General features: G+C 37.2%; 1 protein-coding gene across 15 annotated transcripts in view; it reads left to right on the forward strand.

Annotated features, from left to right (window-relative positions):
- The window catches only part of LOC140464146 (BUB3-interacting and GLEBS motif-containing protein ZNF207-like), a 63535-nt gene that overhangs the window by 25687 nt on the left and 22584 nt on the right, over window positions 1–15264 (forward strand). For 8 of the 15 annotated variants that reach the window (XR_011954867.1, XR_011954866.1, XR_011954858.1 and 5 more), the window contains 3 exons: window positions 755–1400; window positions 2049–2099; window positions 7897–11287. Coding sequence is in view for 1 of the 15 variants with exons in the window: in XM_072558922.1 (XP_072415023.1) it covers window positions 755–924 (170 nt within the window). In the remaining 14 variants the exon portion in view is untranslated. Of the gene's footprint in view, window positions 1–754; window positions 1697–2048; window positions 2100–7896; window positions 11288–15264 lie in introns of those variants that run through there. The other 7 variants (XR_011954862.1, XR_011954859.1, XR_011954860.1 and 4 more) reach the window with 7 other exon arrangements.

Genomic DNA, 15264 nt, shown 5'->3' on the forward strand with positions numbered 1-15264 from the left:
TGCTGCTTTTCTTGCAATTTTGTATGCCTTCTCTATTGGATCTAATACTGTTCCTAATCTATTTTTCTAAGTTTTCAGCCACCTTTTTCCTTTTTTTGTCAGACAGGAATGAATAACAGTTGTAATTCAGGCATGTTATTTACTTATTGACCATTGCCTATCCACTGCCAGTCCTTTTTCATTAGGTTCCCTAATCCCTTCCTGCCAACTTGCACTTCATACCTTTATAGCTTCCCTTTGTTTAGATTCAGTTATTTCAATTTGCCTACATCTATCTCCGTCTTAATTAGGAATTCTATCATATGTAGTCACTATTCCTCAAGGGACTAAAATAAGTTAATCCTTTCTTGTTTGCGCAGTACCACGCTCTAGATAGGTTTGGTTCCTTAATGTATTGGTCTAAAGAATCATGTTCTCACTGCAGAGAATTGTCATTCATAAAATCACTGCTAGTTTGGTTTGTTCAGTCAAGAGAGATTGAAGTCACCCATGATTACCGTTTTATCCTTATTGTGTGCTGCCTTCCCTTATATTTTCACTACTTTTGGAGGGCCAATAGACAGCCCCAGACTATGTTTCCTGCCTTGTCTGTCTGAACTAGAAAATACTCTGGGTTATCTATAGTGAGAATATGAAACTGCAGTGCATTAGCATTGCCAATTGGCTAAAAGGTGTGGAGTTCAAGCAGAATTTGAAAAAAATCAAGTTTAGAAGCGTGATAGGTGTTTATATTAATATTCTCTTCTGTTCTCAGGTCAGTATGGTGGTCCGCCACAGGGCATGCCAGGCTACCTCCCAGGTGGCATGCCTCCATATGGACAGGGACCTCCAATGGTGCCCCCTTACCAAGGCGGACCCCCTCGGCCACCAATGGGAATGTCAGGAATGAGGCCCCCTGTAATGTCACAAGGGGGTCGCTACTGAAGCTGGTGTACCTACGTTAATAGGTTTGGAGATTCAACCTTTTCTCAACTTGCTGTTAACTAGACAAGCTTCAGTGAATATAAGTGACTTTAACTTTTTTTTAAAGAAAAACCTGGTAAACCTCTTCTGTCTGCTAATGATGACCACAAAAATGTGCAAAACCCTGGGACGTGCTGTTGTTTGATCTCAGTAGCGGGGAAACAAAAGAATATTCTTGAAAGCAAAATCTTGATTGCCCTCCCCAATTCCCCATCCCTCTAAACTTCTTCCCCTCCCTCTTTACCCCTCTTCTACACCCCCCCCCCCCAACCCTTCCCACCTGAGTCCCCATGTAATTGCAATTCATGTTGTATAGCTTCTTCTCTCATGTTTCATCTAGGTTTTTAGAAGTGAAGTATAATAAATATGGTCCATTTATATAATAAAAAAAATTGAAGGCGCTGGAGTTACATGAACATACAGTACCACCTTTAAAGGCAAGTTCTGTAAATTAAAATTTGCTTTTGTATTAAAAACAAAAGTGAGGCCTTCGCAGCACTCTAAGTGCTGTTGGACTTTACTGTCCCCAACATTGTTTGGTGAGGGCTTCTGGTGTAATTGCTTGTTGCAGCACCAAATTTGTGTTCAGTTGAGTTTTGATTATGTAACTGTTCGACGTACCTCATATCCAGGGTTCAAAGAGACCATTTAGAACCTGAATAGGTCGTACCTGATTTCTTAATTTCTGTACTGTTGTAAAGCTCATTGTAATAAAACTTGATGGAAACATTAATGTTGCTTTATTCATGACCAGCTATGGATCACTGCTTCAAGGTTTGTACCACTGCATGATACTGCAATTTAGTGCAAAAATAAAAGTAAGAGCATTGGAGGGGGAATTTATTGTTTATGCTTTTGAATGAACCAATATTTAAATCTGTTTATCTCTCTGCATGCTTTAATTTAGCCCAGTATGCATTAAATCGTTCATATTTGTGGCAAACTAGGTCAATAAGAAACTGAAAAACAATATATATATAAAAACCTTTCTGAAAAGATTGTGGAGTGAATGCATGGTTTATGGATGTAGAATTGACCACCCTAACGTTTTTCTAAAATTGGAATTTATTTCTTCCTTCCTGTAGCCCTGCCATGGGACAGGCTGAGGCTGAATCTTATTGTCCTCTCAGTCTGAGGCAAGTCAGATTTCATTTTATTCCTTTCCAGGGGCTTTCACAGCTTTTTATGGCTGTTGGATTTCTCTGTCCCCAAACTTGTAGCAAGTTTGGTGAAGGCCCTTTTTTAAAAATCTATTTTTAGTAACGTATCATGTTGTATTGTGGTTGTATTTGACTTTTAAAGCAAAGTGCTATTTGCTGGATATGGGAGCCAAATGCTTGGAGAAATTACAATTTATTGTTCCCATATATCTAAATTATAACTTCTTTCCCATTTTAAACAGTTTTCCAGAATGCACAGACTGAGAAGCTGGTGGGGTCAATGGCATATCAAGAGAGATTACACTTTCAAATTTGTCCAGTTTTTAAAAATCTTTTCATTTCCTTGTATCTGGCAAGTGGGACGTTGCTTGGGCTGCACTGATCATTGAACTCTGAGGTCAGAGTGATGTTACATGTCATAACTTGAACTCTGTCTCTAAGTATTTATACATAGTACAACAAAGAACTTGTTACATAAATCGAATATCTAGCGCATCCAATATAGTAGAACTGAAATTGAAACTCCTTTTGTTATTAGCTGCAATTTTATTGCCAAAGGTGTTTCAAAAATAGCCGATAGGTGACCCTATGAGCTTCTGTTCTGATCACCGATGTTTCTTTTGCTCAGTAGATTATGGGCAATTACCATTATTGCTGCTCCTCTATCTTGAATTTCACAGCTGATCATAAAGCCCTAAGGATAGGCAATATAATGGGCACCTTACTCGTAGACCCCAGATCGTGGGAAATGGGTCAGCATGAGCATTTTTAAAAACATTGTGATGCTTATCTATGTGGCATCATGGACATGTTCAGATGATCACTTGTAATCCTGAGGTTTTGGAGTATTTTAACAATTAGCATTTACTCCTAGAGCAAGCTAATTAAAATTATGACCAAGCTGGTTAAAAATCTATGGTGAAAGAAAGACGTCACGTGTAGAGATGAGGGCACCTCTTCCATCCCACCCCAAAAGTTAATCCAGAGACAATTCAATTGTTTAAAACAGAGATATTTGGACACTGAGGGAATTGCAGAATAAAGGTAGGAATTTGCATTTGAAACTAGCATTGTCTGACAAAAATCACATGACTGACTAATGACCCCTCCCTTTCAGTGTACACTTGATCAAACTGACTGTGATTTCTTTGCTGTGGCATTTGACATGCTGCTTCTCATCAGTATCCAGAAGAATCTTTATTCCACTTTTTCAAGTGCACTTGCAAACAAATTGCACCAGTCAACTTTTAGATGAGCATATCGAGACTCTTGGCTCAGTTTTGTAGTACAGAAGGGGTATGTTTGACCTGCAATTCCCACGCTAGCTCTTAGATAGCTGTCTAGTTTCATCCTCAACTATTTTCTCTTTCTAAAAAAAGCCCTGCACACTGGTTCTTGAAGTATATGTCCAGTTTCCTTTTGAAAATTTTTATGAAATCTGATTCCATTATCCTGTAATGCATTCCAGGCCATTAAACCTTCAAATCATTTCTTATTTCTCCTTTAATTCTTTGTTTTAAATCTGTGACACTGATTGCCATCCGACTTGCCAAAGGAAAGTTTATTGCTTTGTATTCTGTCAAAATGCCTCAATTTTGAGTACCTGTGTTGGGTCTCTTTAACCTCGTTTGCTCTGACCAATTCCAGTTTCTCTAATCTCATACATTTGTGTTCCTAGTAAATCTCTCACTTTCAAGTGCTTCCCAGAATTCTATCAAATACTCAATAAAGGGAAAATTAGTGATTTATAAAGTGTGTATCTTTTGTTCTTATATTTAGAACTCTTATTTGCAAGGCTAGTTGTCTGGTTAGATTTTTAAAATATCTTCCAGCTTGCCCAGCTGCCTTTTAAAGATTTGTAAGACCCCCAGCAAAAGTGTTGTTTAGAACATAGTGCTTCTTGGATTTTTCCAAAGTATATCGCTTGTATGGTTCAAATTATATTTGATATCAGTGCGTATTTCACGTATCTCTGCCCTCCAGAGGTCTGTGACTGCTCTTGTGCAAATTTCAAATTTGTTCTGTCTTGCTAAAGAGAGATCATTGTTTTCATTTTATTATAAACATATAAAAATACACATCCTTACTCAGATCCCTGGAAAGTATATGCAATATATTGTTCTACAGGATGTAAGCAGGAAAATCTTGACAAAATCTGGGGAACTATTAATGGCTAACAAGAAAAGTGGTGGAAGGGTGAACAAGTATTTTGTGTCTTTATTGCAGAATAGTTGGGAAAACTTTCCAAAGACTCTTGAAAATCAATGTGAAAGGTAGAGAGGAACTTAAAACAATCACCAACACCAGGGAACAGGTACTTGGAAAGCTGTTAGACCTAAAGGTGGACTAGTTCACAGAATTTGATCTAAATACTAGGGTCTTTTAAAAAAAATAGCTCTGAAGGTAATAGATATACTGGTTATGACTTCCTGAATTCTGGGAAAAGTCCCAACAATTTAGGAAATAGCAAATATGATACCTTTTATTCAAAAAGAGGGAAACAGAAAACAGTGAAGTATAGGCTGGTTAGTCTAGCATCTATATTGGGGAAATTGCTAGAATACATTATTCATGAGGTTAAAACAATACTGAGGAATTTTCTGTGGAATCGGGCAGAGTTAAAATGGTTTTTTGAAAAGGAAATTATGTTTAAGTAATTTATTCGTACTTTGAGAAAGTAATAACAGATGAGGTGGATTAAGCAAACCTGTCCGTTATGTACTTGGATTTCCAGAAAAATGTTGCACAAATTAAGAGCTCTGTAGAGGAGTCAACATAGCAGCATGGATTATTTCGCTAACTTGAAAAAAAATGGATAAATAAGTCTTTTTCTTGGGTTTGCATGCTGTAATTGTGTCTCTGGGATCAGTGGGACCTGAATTATTTGCAGTCTGTATCTGGTTTGAATTAAGAAAAATATGTTAGCTAAATTTGCTTATGATACTAATATCTAAAAATGAGGACAGAGGACATAAGAGGAACCTAAGTCTGCAGGTGGATGCAGATAGGTTATGTGGGCTGAAATTTGATAATGGGAGTAAAAACTTTTCTTGCTCCTTATTCTGAAATATCAGATACTTAAGTGTGAAGGTTTAAACATTGGTCACCGTCTCACCACATCTCCATAATGGTTATTGTTTTTTAATTTGTAATTAATCTATTTTAAGAATGTTGTCTGTTCAGATATAGTCATCAATATGCACTTTACCTTTTTTTTTGCAAATTCTGGCCTCATCTACATTGCAGTTTTACATTAATATGTTCTGTCTGTTCCAGCCACACCCAATTTAGCTTGTTTAACAAGGCTATTTAATTAACTAAAAGTTCTATGTCAGCGCTGAGTCTTTGTCTTAAATTTAGCTTGAGAACAAACTTAACAATTACATGAAACACATTTTGAGGTACTGTAGCTATCTGCATCTCTCACGAGTGTAGTCTTCTCTGCTTGTCTTTTTGCACCTCATTTGAACAGAGATATAACTGAATTAGAAGCAGTTCAGAGATGGATCCCTTGGCTCATGTCTGAGATGAAGGCTTCACCTTATTAAGAAATGGTGAGCAGGTTAAACCTTTTAATCATTGAATTTTGGGAGAATGGAATTGATCTTACTAAAGCTTAAGGTCCTGAGGAGACCTGGGATGCATATTTCCAAATTTGGAGGAGACAGTTTAAGATTAAGAAGTCTTCCTTTTAAGATTTTTTTTTCCCCTCAGCGCCATCAGTCCATCGATTCCCTTCTCCACAAAGTAGAGGGGAATGACTTGGATTTTTGTCTTAATAACTCAGCCATTCCTCAGCTATCATTTTATGTTTTATATTAATTAAATAATTTTACGTTTTCTTATGGGTACCTGTTAATCATCATCTCCCTTTTTCCTTTCCATCAATCTTAATTTAAGCTGGCTAAACACTCCGGACTCCAGTCTGTCTTCTAACCTAACTGCTAGCGTGGTGGGTTAATAATTGGGACACTCTGTGAATAAACAATCTCTCATTGCCTTCTGTTGTGTCCCAAACATTCTATCCAAAATGAACATCATTACTGTTAAAGATTGATTGGGGTGATATTATCCGAACAAGTCAGCTCACTGGCTGGGGTAAAGTATATTGCTTTTAAAAGTTAACTTCGCTCAAACAGAACTGAAGCAAAGACTGCAGACTCAACATGTTTCATTAATAGCAAGTTAATGTCAGTTGGGTCTGAAAGGAATTTTTTTTATACATGGCCTGCCCTACTTATGAAGGGTAATGTGATGTCACCTTAATGTTTGCTATCCGTTTCTCTGAAGAAAAGCTTGTGCTAAATACTGGAAGTCATCTGGTCTTGAAACTAGCCCAGCATGGCAAGCACCATCCAGAGAGAAGATTCACATGATTTTTAAAGACTGCTAAACTTGTAATGTATGATCATGTTTTGTATGTGCAAGTTTGATTGTATTAATTTCCGATGAACACGCAAAATGTTTCTCTCAGAATTTGAGACTAATGATTTCAAAAGGACCAGGTCATAGAGTCCCAACAGTGTGGCAGCATTTGGCATATCCGGTCCATACTGACCCTCTGAAGAGCATGCCACCCAACCCCCCATATTTCCCATAAGTAATCCACCAGCCTGCTCATCTCTGGGGAACTATGGGCAATTTTAGTATAGCCAGTCCACTAACCTGCACATCTTTGGACTGTGGCAGGAAACCCACGCAGGCACAGGGAGAATATGCAAGCTCCACACACAGTCATCCCAGGCTGGAATTGAACTCGGGATCCTGGTACCGTGAGGCAACAGTGCCAGCCACCCACATGTCTTTGTAGATTGAAATAGTGACCCCAAAAGTTTGAAACCTTTATTGTAATGGCAAACTTCAAGCTTCTGACTAACTTAATTTCTATTTAGATTTCAGAACTGCATTTCTTCTAATCCTTTCCAAAAAGTCAACTGATTTCATGTTGTTAAAGAAGCTGTGAAGCAGAGATGGGCTACACAATATTGCTAAGTTGGGGAAGGGGATTGGAACTTGTAATTTGAGTGGCTACGAGTGGGTTAGAATTATTAGTTGGGACTGAGATGCAATAACGAATTCTGCTTTATTTGTTTTGCAGCCTTAAGTTGTGTGAATGTTTTATCTTGCAGCATAATGTTCCTATGCAGCACAGGACAAATGAATAAACGTAATGGTTTCTATCGTTATTTAAGTGCAAGGTTTCAGTTTTGATGCAGTTATCTGTCTAGCATTAGAACAAGTATATTAAAGGGAGAAATTCCTTTATTGCATGGCTTCAAGGCATAAAATATCAAGATTGAAATATGTTCCTCTCCTTAATAAAAAATTACCTGCCTAATTTCTGAAGTATGCCACAAACTGGAATTTGCAGGATCCATTAATTCATTTAGTGCCCTTATGCTAGTGTTTTCTGCATTAAGTTTTGGACAGTTGAGTATATTTAATTTCATTTGATTAGTGTAGTTTATGTCTAAGTATATTTATTTCATTTTCCTTATATTCCATTTGGCACTTAACCATGGTGAAAGCCAGTGGTAAAATGGTACCAAGAATTTGGTTTGGCCATGTTAATATTAATGCTAATGTTGGTGTTCAGTGCTAAGTCAGCACTGAATGGAAAATGTCACCCTCTAATTTGCAATGTTGCAAACTTTTTTTAAGTTATCAGTGATTTCCATTCAGATGAATGGGTTCTCAAATGTTCAGCTTATATTAATATGGAAGTTCCCTGCACCCGAAACTGAGATTTTCTTCAACATAATTTTTGTTTCAGTTAACTATAACAGCAGCGTTCCGTCACTTGCTTTTTAACGTGTAGGAAAGGAAATGCCAAGAGCTCTGGCAGTACAGGTTAGTTTAATCTGTAAGTATCCGTTGTCTCTAAACAGTGTGAATATTAGTGGTGGAAGTTTCCTTCGAAAAGCACATTCAGAACTAATGTCTAATCACTTTTTTTATAAAAAAAATTAGTGATCGACAGTAAAACCTTTATTGAGTGGTCATGTATACGGCTGCAATACAACACTTTCTGCTATAAGTGGTTCTGTAAGAATCTGAAAAGAACAGACCTTTGTGCTGAATGCTTATTTTTATGGCCATTTATCTGAATTTTGGTTGATTTCTAAATATATTCTACCAAATATAATAAAGGATCGCATCAGACATTAGCTAAAATTTGAAGTCTTGTTGGGTAAATACTCAGGCAGGGCACTGAATATAGAAGTCCCAAACTTACTTGTTCATCTACTGAGTTTATTAAGCAGATTTTTCCAGGAAGTCTTTGGTCTTCAGATCTGTCTGAATTGCAATGATTTCCACACTCAATAGTCAATTAATGGCCATTGTCTAACCTCATAGGAGGAATGAATACTAGTGCTCAAGAAACTGTACTCTAAGAGTTGGTACCTTCCTGGAAGAAGGGAGCAAATGACAAAGATTAAGATAAACTATAATTGATGAATATATTACTTTTTATCCAACCCACCCCCAGCCCACATGCAGCATCGGGAAGACCAATCCGCTTTTATGTCTCGGCAACGCACCCATCTACTGCATTTCTTTACGGTTTTTGTTCAGTTGTTGGAAATGTGCAAATGGTTTTGTGCGGGCCTTTATTCAATTAATGAAGCTGGTGACAAGAAATCCTTAAGTAGGGCACCTATGTTGCAATATCATAATAAAACTGACTGGAGCACTACTGTCTCAGCATATTCCTGGAAATGGTACAACTCAAGTTGCAAAAATTCTAACCCTTATCATCATGTATGGTCACTAGCTGTATCTAAACCGAGCAGCAATTCTGGTGATTACCCAAGAAGTGTTTTGAGAATGGTGTCTTGGCAATATGCATTAAATTAGTGACTCAAACTTGTTGGCTACTTATAAGTTTTCAAACTTCTATCACCCTTTTTTTTTGTTGCACAAACATTGTGTTAACTTCCAAGGGCAAAATGTTGTAGAATTATGATATGCTACATAAAATGCATTTTTATTTTAGCAGTCTACTAAGTCATCAGGATATGAAGTGTGAGAAACTGGAGGCAGTATCCTTTTCCTAATGAACAAGTTTATATCCTATATTTCCTTTTGACTTTAAAAGCTTTCCTTTGTTCGTTTTATCAAAGTGTGGTGTACTCCCAGAAAATGGCAGAGGTGATCCATGTAAATGAAAATTTAGGCTATATTTGTACAGCCTTTTTAAAGTGTAACATTTAATATAGGTTTTACTGTCGGCAAAATAGAACTGTACCAATTGCATCCAGTTGACACAAATCTGCATTTTTTATAACTGACTTTAATTTTATCAAGCAATGTACTGATTTGTCAATTTTGATAAATTCTAGGAATTCTTTGGATTAAAGGTCTCAGTATATCCAAAGTTGAATTGGATTTACTAATACAATACCACCATGTCACAATAACAAATCTGTAAGCAACCAATTCATTATTTGGGTATAACACGTGCAAATTTATTTTCTTTCCTCTAAGCTTGCTGGGAAGTCCTTTTTGTCTGATCAATGTACCTCTTTTATTGATATCTCAATTATTGCGACAAGTGGTTGGGGGAAGGGGGTGTGTGAGGGAGAAGAATGCAAACACAATTGAATTGACATAACCCAGAAGAAAAGTTCTTCGAAATGAAGAACCCATGCCTTCGTGACCATTTACGAGGTGTTTTGAACAAGATCTCTTCAAGCAATGAATTCCTTCAAAGACCACATCAATGTTTGCCTATATCCAGGCCCTAATTAATATAGGTACATACTCGAGTAATTTTCAGAAAATAGATAACATTAATTACATCCAGTGTTAAACAGGAATCTAGGCTGTTCAATCATGATACTGTCTAGTTGTTTTTTCTGTTGTACTGGTCTGCTCAGTTCGTTTACCAAACTTCTCCAGAACACTAAAATGTAATCAAAACCAATCAACATTATGTACGTGATAACTCTTAACTGAATTTTGATGCTAATTTTAATTTATTGACTTAGTCTGGATGCCTTAATTGATGATGATAAGTTTATAAATCACTTCCTCTTAGTTTGCCATAATATGTAACAAAATAGCAGAACCTTTAATTAGTGATTATTTGACTCCGTCTCAATTGGCACTTTGCCCACTTGGAACTGAAGTTAGGTACCATTTCTTCTTCTGCCCTAGCTCTGCATTAAGTGTGTAGGGTAGTAGAGTTCTGATCAGAGCATAGCACAGATAAGACTTTAGAAGCTGGTTGCTTGGATCTGTCCTGTCTACTATGGGGACATCGTAGGTCTTTGCACAGCAGGTGCTCATTGTGACTTGATCAAAATCTGATGTTCATTGGGAGTCATAAGTGCAAACCTATGTCTGTCACTGCAGTGTATTGAAGTATTGAGACTACCTCGATTCAAGGTGGTAAGTAGCACTGCAACAGACTGTTGGTTGTAATCACATTAGAGCCAAATAAATTTTGTTTATAGATATTTTTATGACTTGCAACAAGCATCTGAAGATCCCCTTTTGAGAACACTGATACCATGAGTGTAGCTTTTACTTAGCTATACACAAAGGTTTGTTTTGATGTCTGGGACCCAATTAAGTATCTGACCTAAGAATTTCAAATTGATGTAGCATATGCAAGGTCCCTACCTTTAAGGGAAAATTAGCTGTACACTATGGAGTCTCAGACTCTACATATAAAATTTAAAACAATATTACCATTATTGGGCATTTGCCTCAGTTGACGAAGTGGAAAAGGAGTATTCTGGTTTTGAATTTATAACTCTGGCATCTCACTTGGTTTAAAAAATAATTCCTTTTTAAACCTCCAGACAGAAACAGGACAACTCAATATCTAAACAAAGTACCAGTATGACCCAAGTTTACTTAAACAAGGGCCAGATGTCTGGGCTCTGAAACTTCTGGTCACCCATAAACCTCAGTTTGAATACCCCTGTTAAGGACCTCGGCTTATCTTGATGTCTGCATTTGCATTAATTCCTCAGATTTTGGGTTTACATTTGTTGACTGTAGGTAAATAGGAGAAATAGACAAATCAGCTAGACATAGTTTGTTGCAAATATCAGATTTACAAGAAAAGTTAGTTTTTCTCTATCAGTTAATTGTTCAAACTTAAGGTTTGGAAAATGTTGCATATTTTAAATAAAGTTGATCTTTGTCTGGTGTTTCTTGTCCCAACGTTTCTTTTCTTGAGATTGGGTTGTTTCTCAAACTTTGAATTCAAATTTCAGGGGCTGATTCAGAGTATATATTCTAAGGCCTCCGCCTTATACACAAACAGTCGTGTCCAGTTACTTTGAATACTGTGCTCTATATTTGTTTTTAACAATCTTTGCAACCATCGGTATCTTTATTGTATTAACCATCCTAATTTTGTTCAGTTTGTTTTACAGTTGTCACTTTCTTTCACTGTTTAATCACATTGCTGTGGACGATCTTAATCTATAGAATGTTACAACGCAGTATGTGCCCTTTGGCCCTCTGTTGCACCGACCATTCCATTATTATCCATATGAATGTCCAATGCCCATTTAAATACCCTTAACGTCAGCGAGTCTACTGCTGCTGCAGGCAGGCCATTCCACACCCCTACTACTTTGAGTAAAGAAACTACCCCTGATATCTGTCCTAAATCTATCAACCCTCAATTTAAAGCTACGTCCCTTTGTGTTAGCCTTCATCCGAGGAGAGAGGCTCTCACTGTCCCTCTGATTTTCTTATATGTCTCGATTAAGTCACCTCTCAACCTTCTCTCCAATGAGAATAGCCTCTGTTCCCTCAGTCTTTCCCCTGAAGACCTTCCTTCCGTACCAGGTAACACCCTAATAAATCTCCTTTGAACCCTTTCCAAAGCTTCCACATCCTTCCTATAATGCGGTGACCAGACCGTACGCAATACTCCAGGTGTAGCCTTACCAGTGTCTTGTACAGCTGAAGCATGACTTTGTGGCTCCGCAACTCAACTCAAATCTCCCTACCAATAAACGCCAACACCGTATGCTGCCTTAACAACCCTATCAACCTGGGTGGCAACTTTCAGGGATTAATGCACCTGGACACAGGTCTCTGTTTATCTACACTGCCAAGAGTTTTACCATTAGTCCAGTACTCTGCATTCCTGTTACTAATTCAAAAGTGAATCACCTGCCACTTCTCTGCATTAAACTTCAATTGCCACTTCTCAGCCTAGCTCTGTATCTTAGCTTTGTCCCTCTGTAACCCACAATCCTTCGGTTGTATCCTTCAGCACTATCCACACCTCTGTATACCTTACTGTTATCCACAAATTTACTAACCTATCCTTTACACTCTCATCCACATCATTTATAAAAATGACAAACAGCATTAGCCCTAAAACAGATCCTTGCGGCTCACCACTGGTAACCGAGCTCCAGGTGAACATTTCCCATCAACCACTACCCTCTGTCTTACAGCTATCCAATTTCTGATCCAAACCGTTAAATCACCTTCAAACTAGAAACTCTATTTTGTGCAATGGCCTATCGTGTGGAACCTTATCAAATGCCTTATTGATATCCATATACATGCTATTAACCATTTAGCCTTCATTGACCTGTTTGTCACTTGCTTTAAGAAGTCTAAGGTTAGTTAGGCACAACTTCACATTCTCAAAACAGTGACTATCCCTAATCAAACTATTCCTTTCCAGATGATTTTAAATCCTATCTCTTCATAACCTTTTCCAACATCTTGTCCACAACCGAAGTAAGGCTCACTGGCCTATAATTACCAGGGTTGTCCCTACTCCCCTTCTTAAACAAGGGAACAGCATTTGCTATCTTGCAGTCTTTTGGCACTAATGTTGACAATGAATACGCAAATATCAAAGCCAGAGGCTCTGCAGACTCATTCCTGGCTTCCCAGAGAATCCGAGGATAAATCCCATTCGGCCCAAGGGTCTTGCCTATTTTCAGATCTTTCAAAATTGTTAAAACCTCCCCTTTGTCAACCACAATCCCATCTAGGAACAGGAGAATCGACGTTAAGGGCTTATGCCCGAAACGTCGATTCTCCTGTTCCTTGGATGCTGCCTGACCTGCGCTTTTCCAGCAACACATTTTCAGCTCTGATCTCCAGCATCTGCAGTCCTCACTTTCTCCGCAATCCCATCTAATCTAGTAGCAAATATCTCCGTATTCTCACTAACATTGCCCTTTCCTAATGTGAGTACTGACTATAAGTGGCATCAATGTGCATATGTGATGTCATACAAAATCAATAGCACTATTCTCCAGAAGTATTAGGTGGGGGCTGTTTTAGGCTGAGTGGATTAAATGTTTAATAGCCACGGTTTGGGAACAACTGAAAATATTGCTGTCCTGTAACTGAATTGAGAATGTTATACTCATAGTTATTCAGGTGTTATTGATGTTAATGGGACATTGTACAATATTGACAAGAATTATATGTATCATAGATACAGCTCAAGTTATTCATCCCATTTTGCCTGTGCCAAAGTTATGAAATAATACTTCAGCATTAGTCCTTTGCACATGGTTTTTGCTTATAGCTTAGTTTTTTTCCTCTTTGCAAGAATTTAATATCCTTTTGTTAAAGTTGATGCATTTGCTTCCACATCTTTGGTGTTTCATTTGAGGTCAATTTTCATTTTTTTAAAAAATCTTTGTTGTTTCTGGCTGTTTTCACCAATCACCTTTAAATTTCTATTGTCTAGTTACTGACTTTTCTAGAAGACTATTTTGCCTTTTTTTTTAACTGACTTTTGAACACATTGATTCTCCTGTATTTTTGTTGTTGAGCAAAACAGCCCAGCTTCTCTTTCATATTGAAAACAAAGCTGGTTTAGGAATATCTGTGGAATATTTTGAGTCCAGTATGACTATTTGGAATATTGCTAAATACTGTCTGTCTCTAAAGATGATGGTATGCCTCTTTCACCAGCATCTGCAATTTTTTAAAATCCAAGCTTCTCCGGTCTATATAACCTGAAATCCCTGGTATAGTTGTAGAAAATACATGTTAAATGTAATATTTTTACATACAATATTTGCACTCAATGCATTGGATTTTTAAAAACCTAAATTTCTTGAAGAGCAATGATTTCAGGAGCTATTGGCATTCTCTTACATGTCGTTTTGAGGCCGATGTGAAGCAAAGTCACTTTCCATGTAGGTTGAATAAGCTTTTTTGTGTCGAGGCAGCCGTCCTTTGGTATCTTCATTGCCTATGTAAAACCAACTTCTGGGGTTTTTTTTAAAATCTTGATCCATGCACCTTTTCAGTTACAACTTGGTTTTGCCAAAAAGAGGATTTTGAGGCAAGTAAGTAACTGAATGTTGTAATGATCTATTTCTTGTAATAATTCATTTGGACTGACTGGAAAATTGAGACAGTGAGTCCAACCATCTCAATGTGATCTAAATTCAGCATTCAGGATAATTAAAACAAACCTGCGTGAATATTGTCTGACTCAATTGAAATTTGATTAATTACAATTAATGACAGAATTTGGCAAACTTTAAATCTGTTTCATTAAAATACATCTAATTGCATCTCTGAGCCTTGATGTCTAAAATAGTTGTGCAGGACTTTTAAAAATGAAACAACTACCATGAAGACCTCAAGACCTCCCAAGATTGAAGAGTAGCAGAAAAGTAAAGTAAGCAAAGAATAATCAGTGCCAGTATCTGGCACTGGTTTAGATTTTTAAAAATTACATAATTACAAAATATTACATAAAAGGATGATGGGTGGACAAAGTACAGAACTGAGTTCAGGGATGAAGACTGTGCAGGAGAATCATCAAACAAAAGTGAGGACAATTCTGAACTGAAGCTTTCATAACCAAAAATTATCTGTTAGAATAATTGGGTAGTCATGATCATTTGAGCAAATCCAACTTTATTAAGTACTGTAAGCTAATATGCAATTTAAAATACTGGATCAGCTACTTTAAATCAGGGTGAGGCTCTTATGATATCCTGGTAGTGTCCCTTCCTCAGAGCCAAAAGACTGGAGTTCAAGCTCCATCTGCTCCAGAGGTGTGTGTAATAAACCTGTTTTGAACAGGTTGATTTTAAAAAATATATAAATCAGCAAGGAGGCTTTTGAGATTGCAATAGATCTGTCGATGCATTCCCTCAAGGAAAAAAGGTTAGTT

Source organism: Chiloscyllium punctatum, chromosome 39 (assembly GCF_047496795.1).
Source record: "Chiloscyllium punctatum isolate Juve2018m chromosome 39, sChiPun1.3, whole genome shotgun sequence".
Lineage (NCBI taxonomy): Eukaryota > Metazoa > Chordata > Chondrichthyes > Orectolobiformes > Hemiscylliidae > Chiloscyllium > Chiloscyllium punctatum.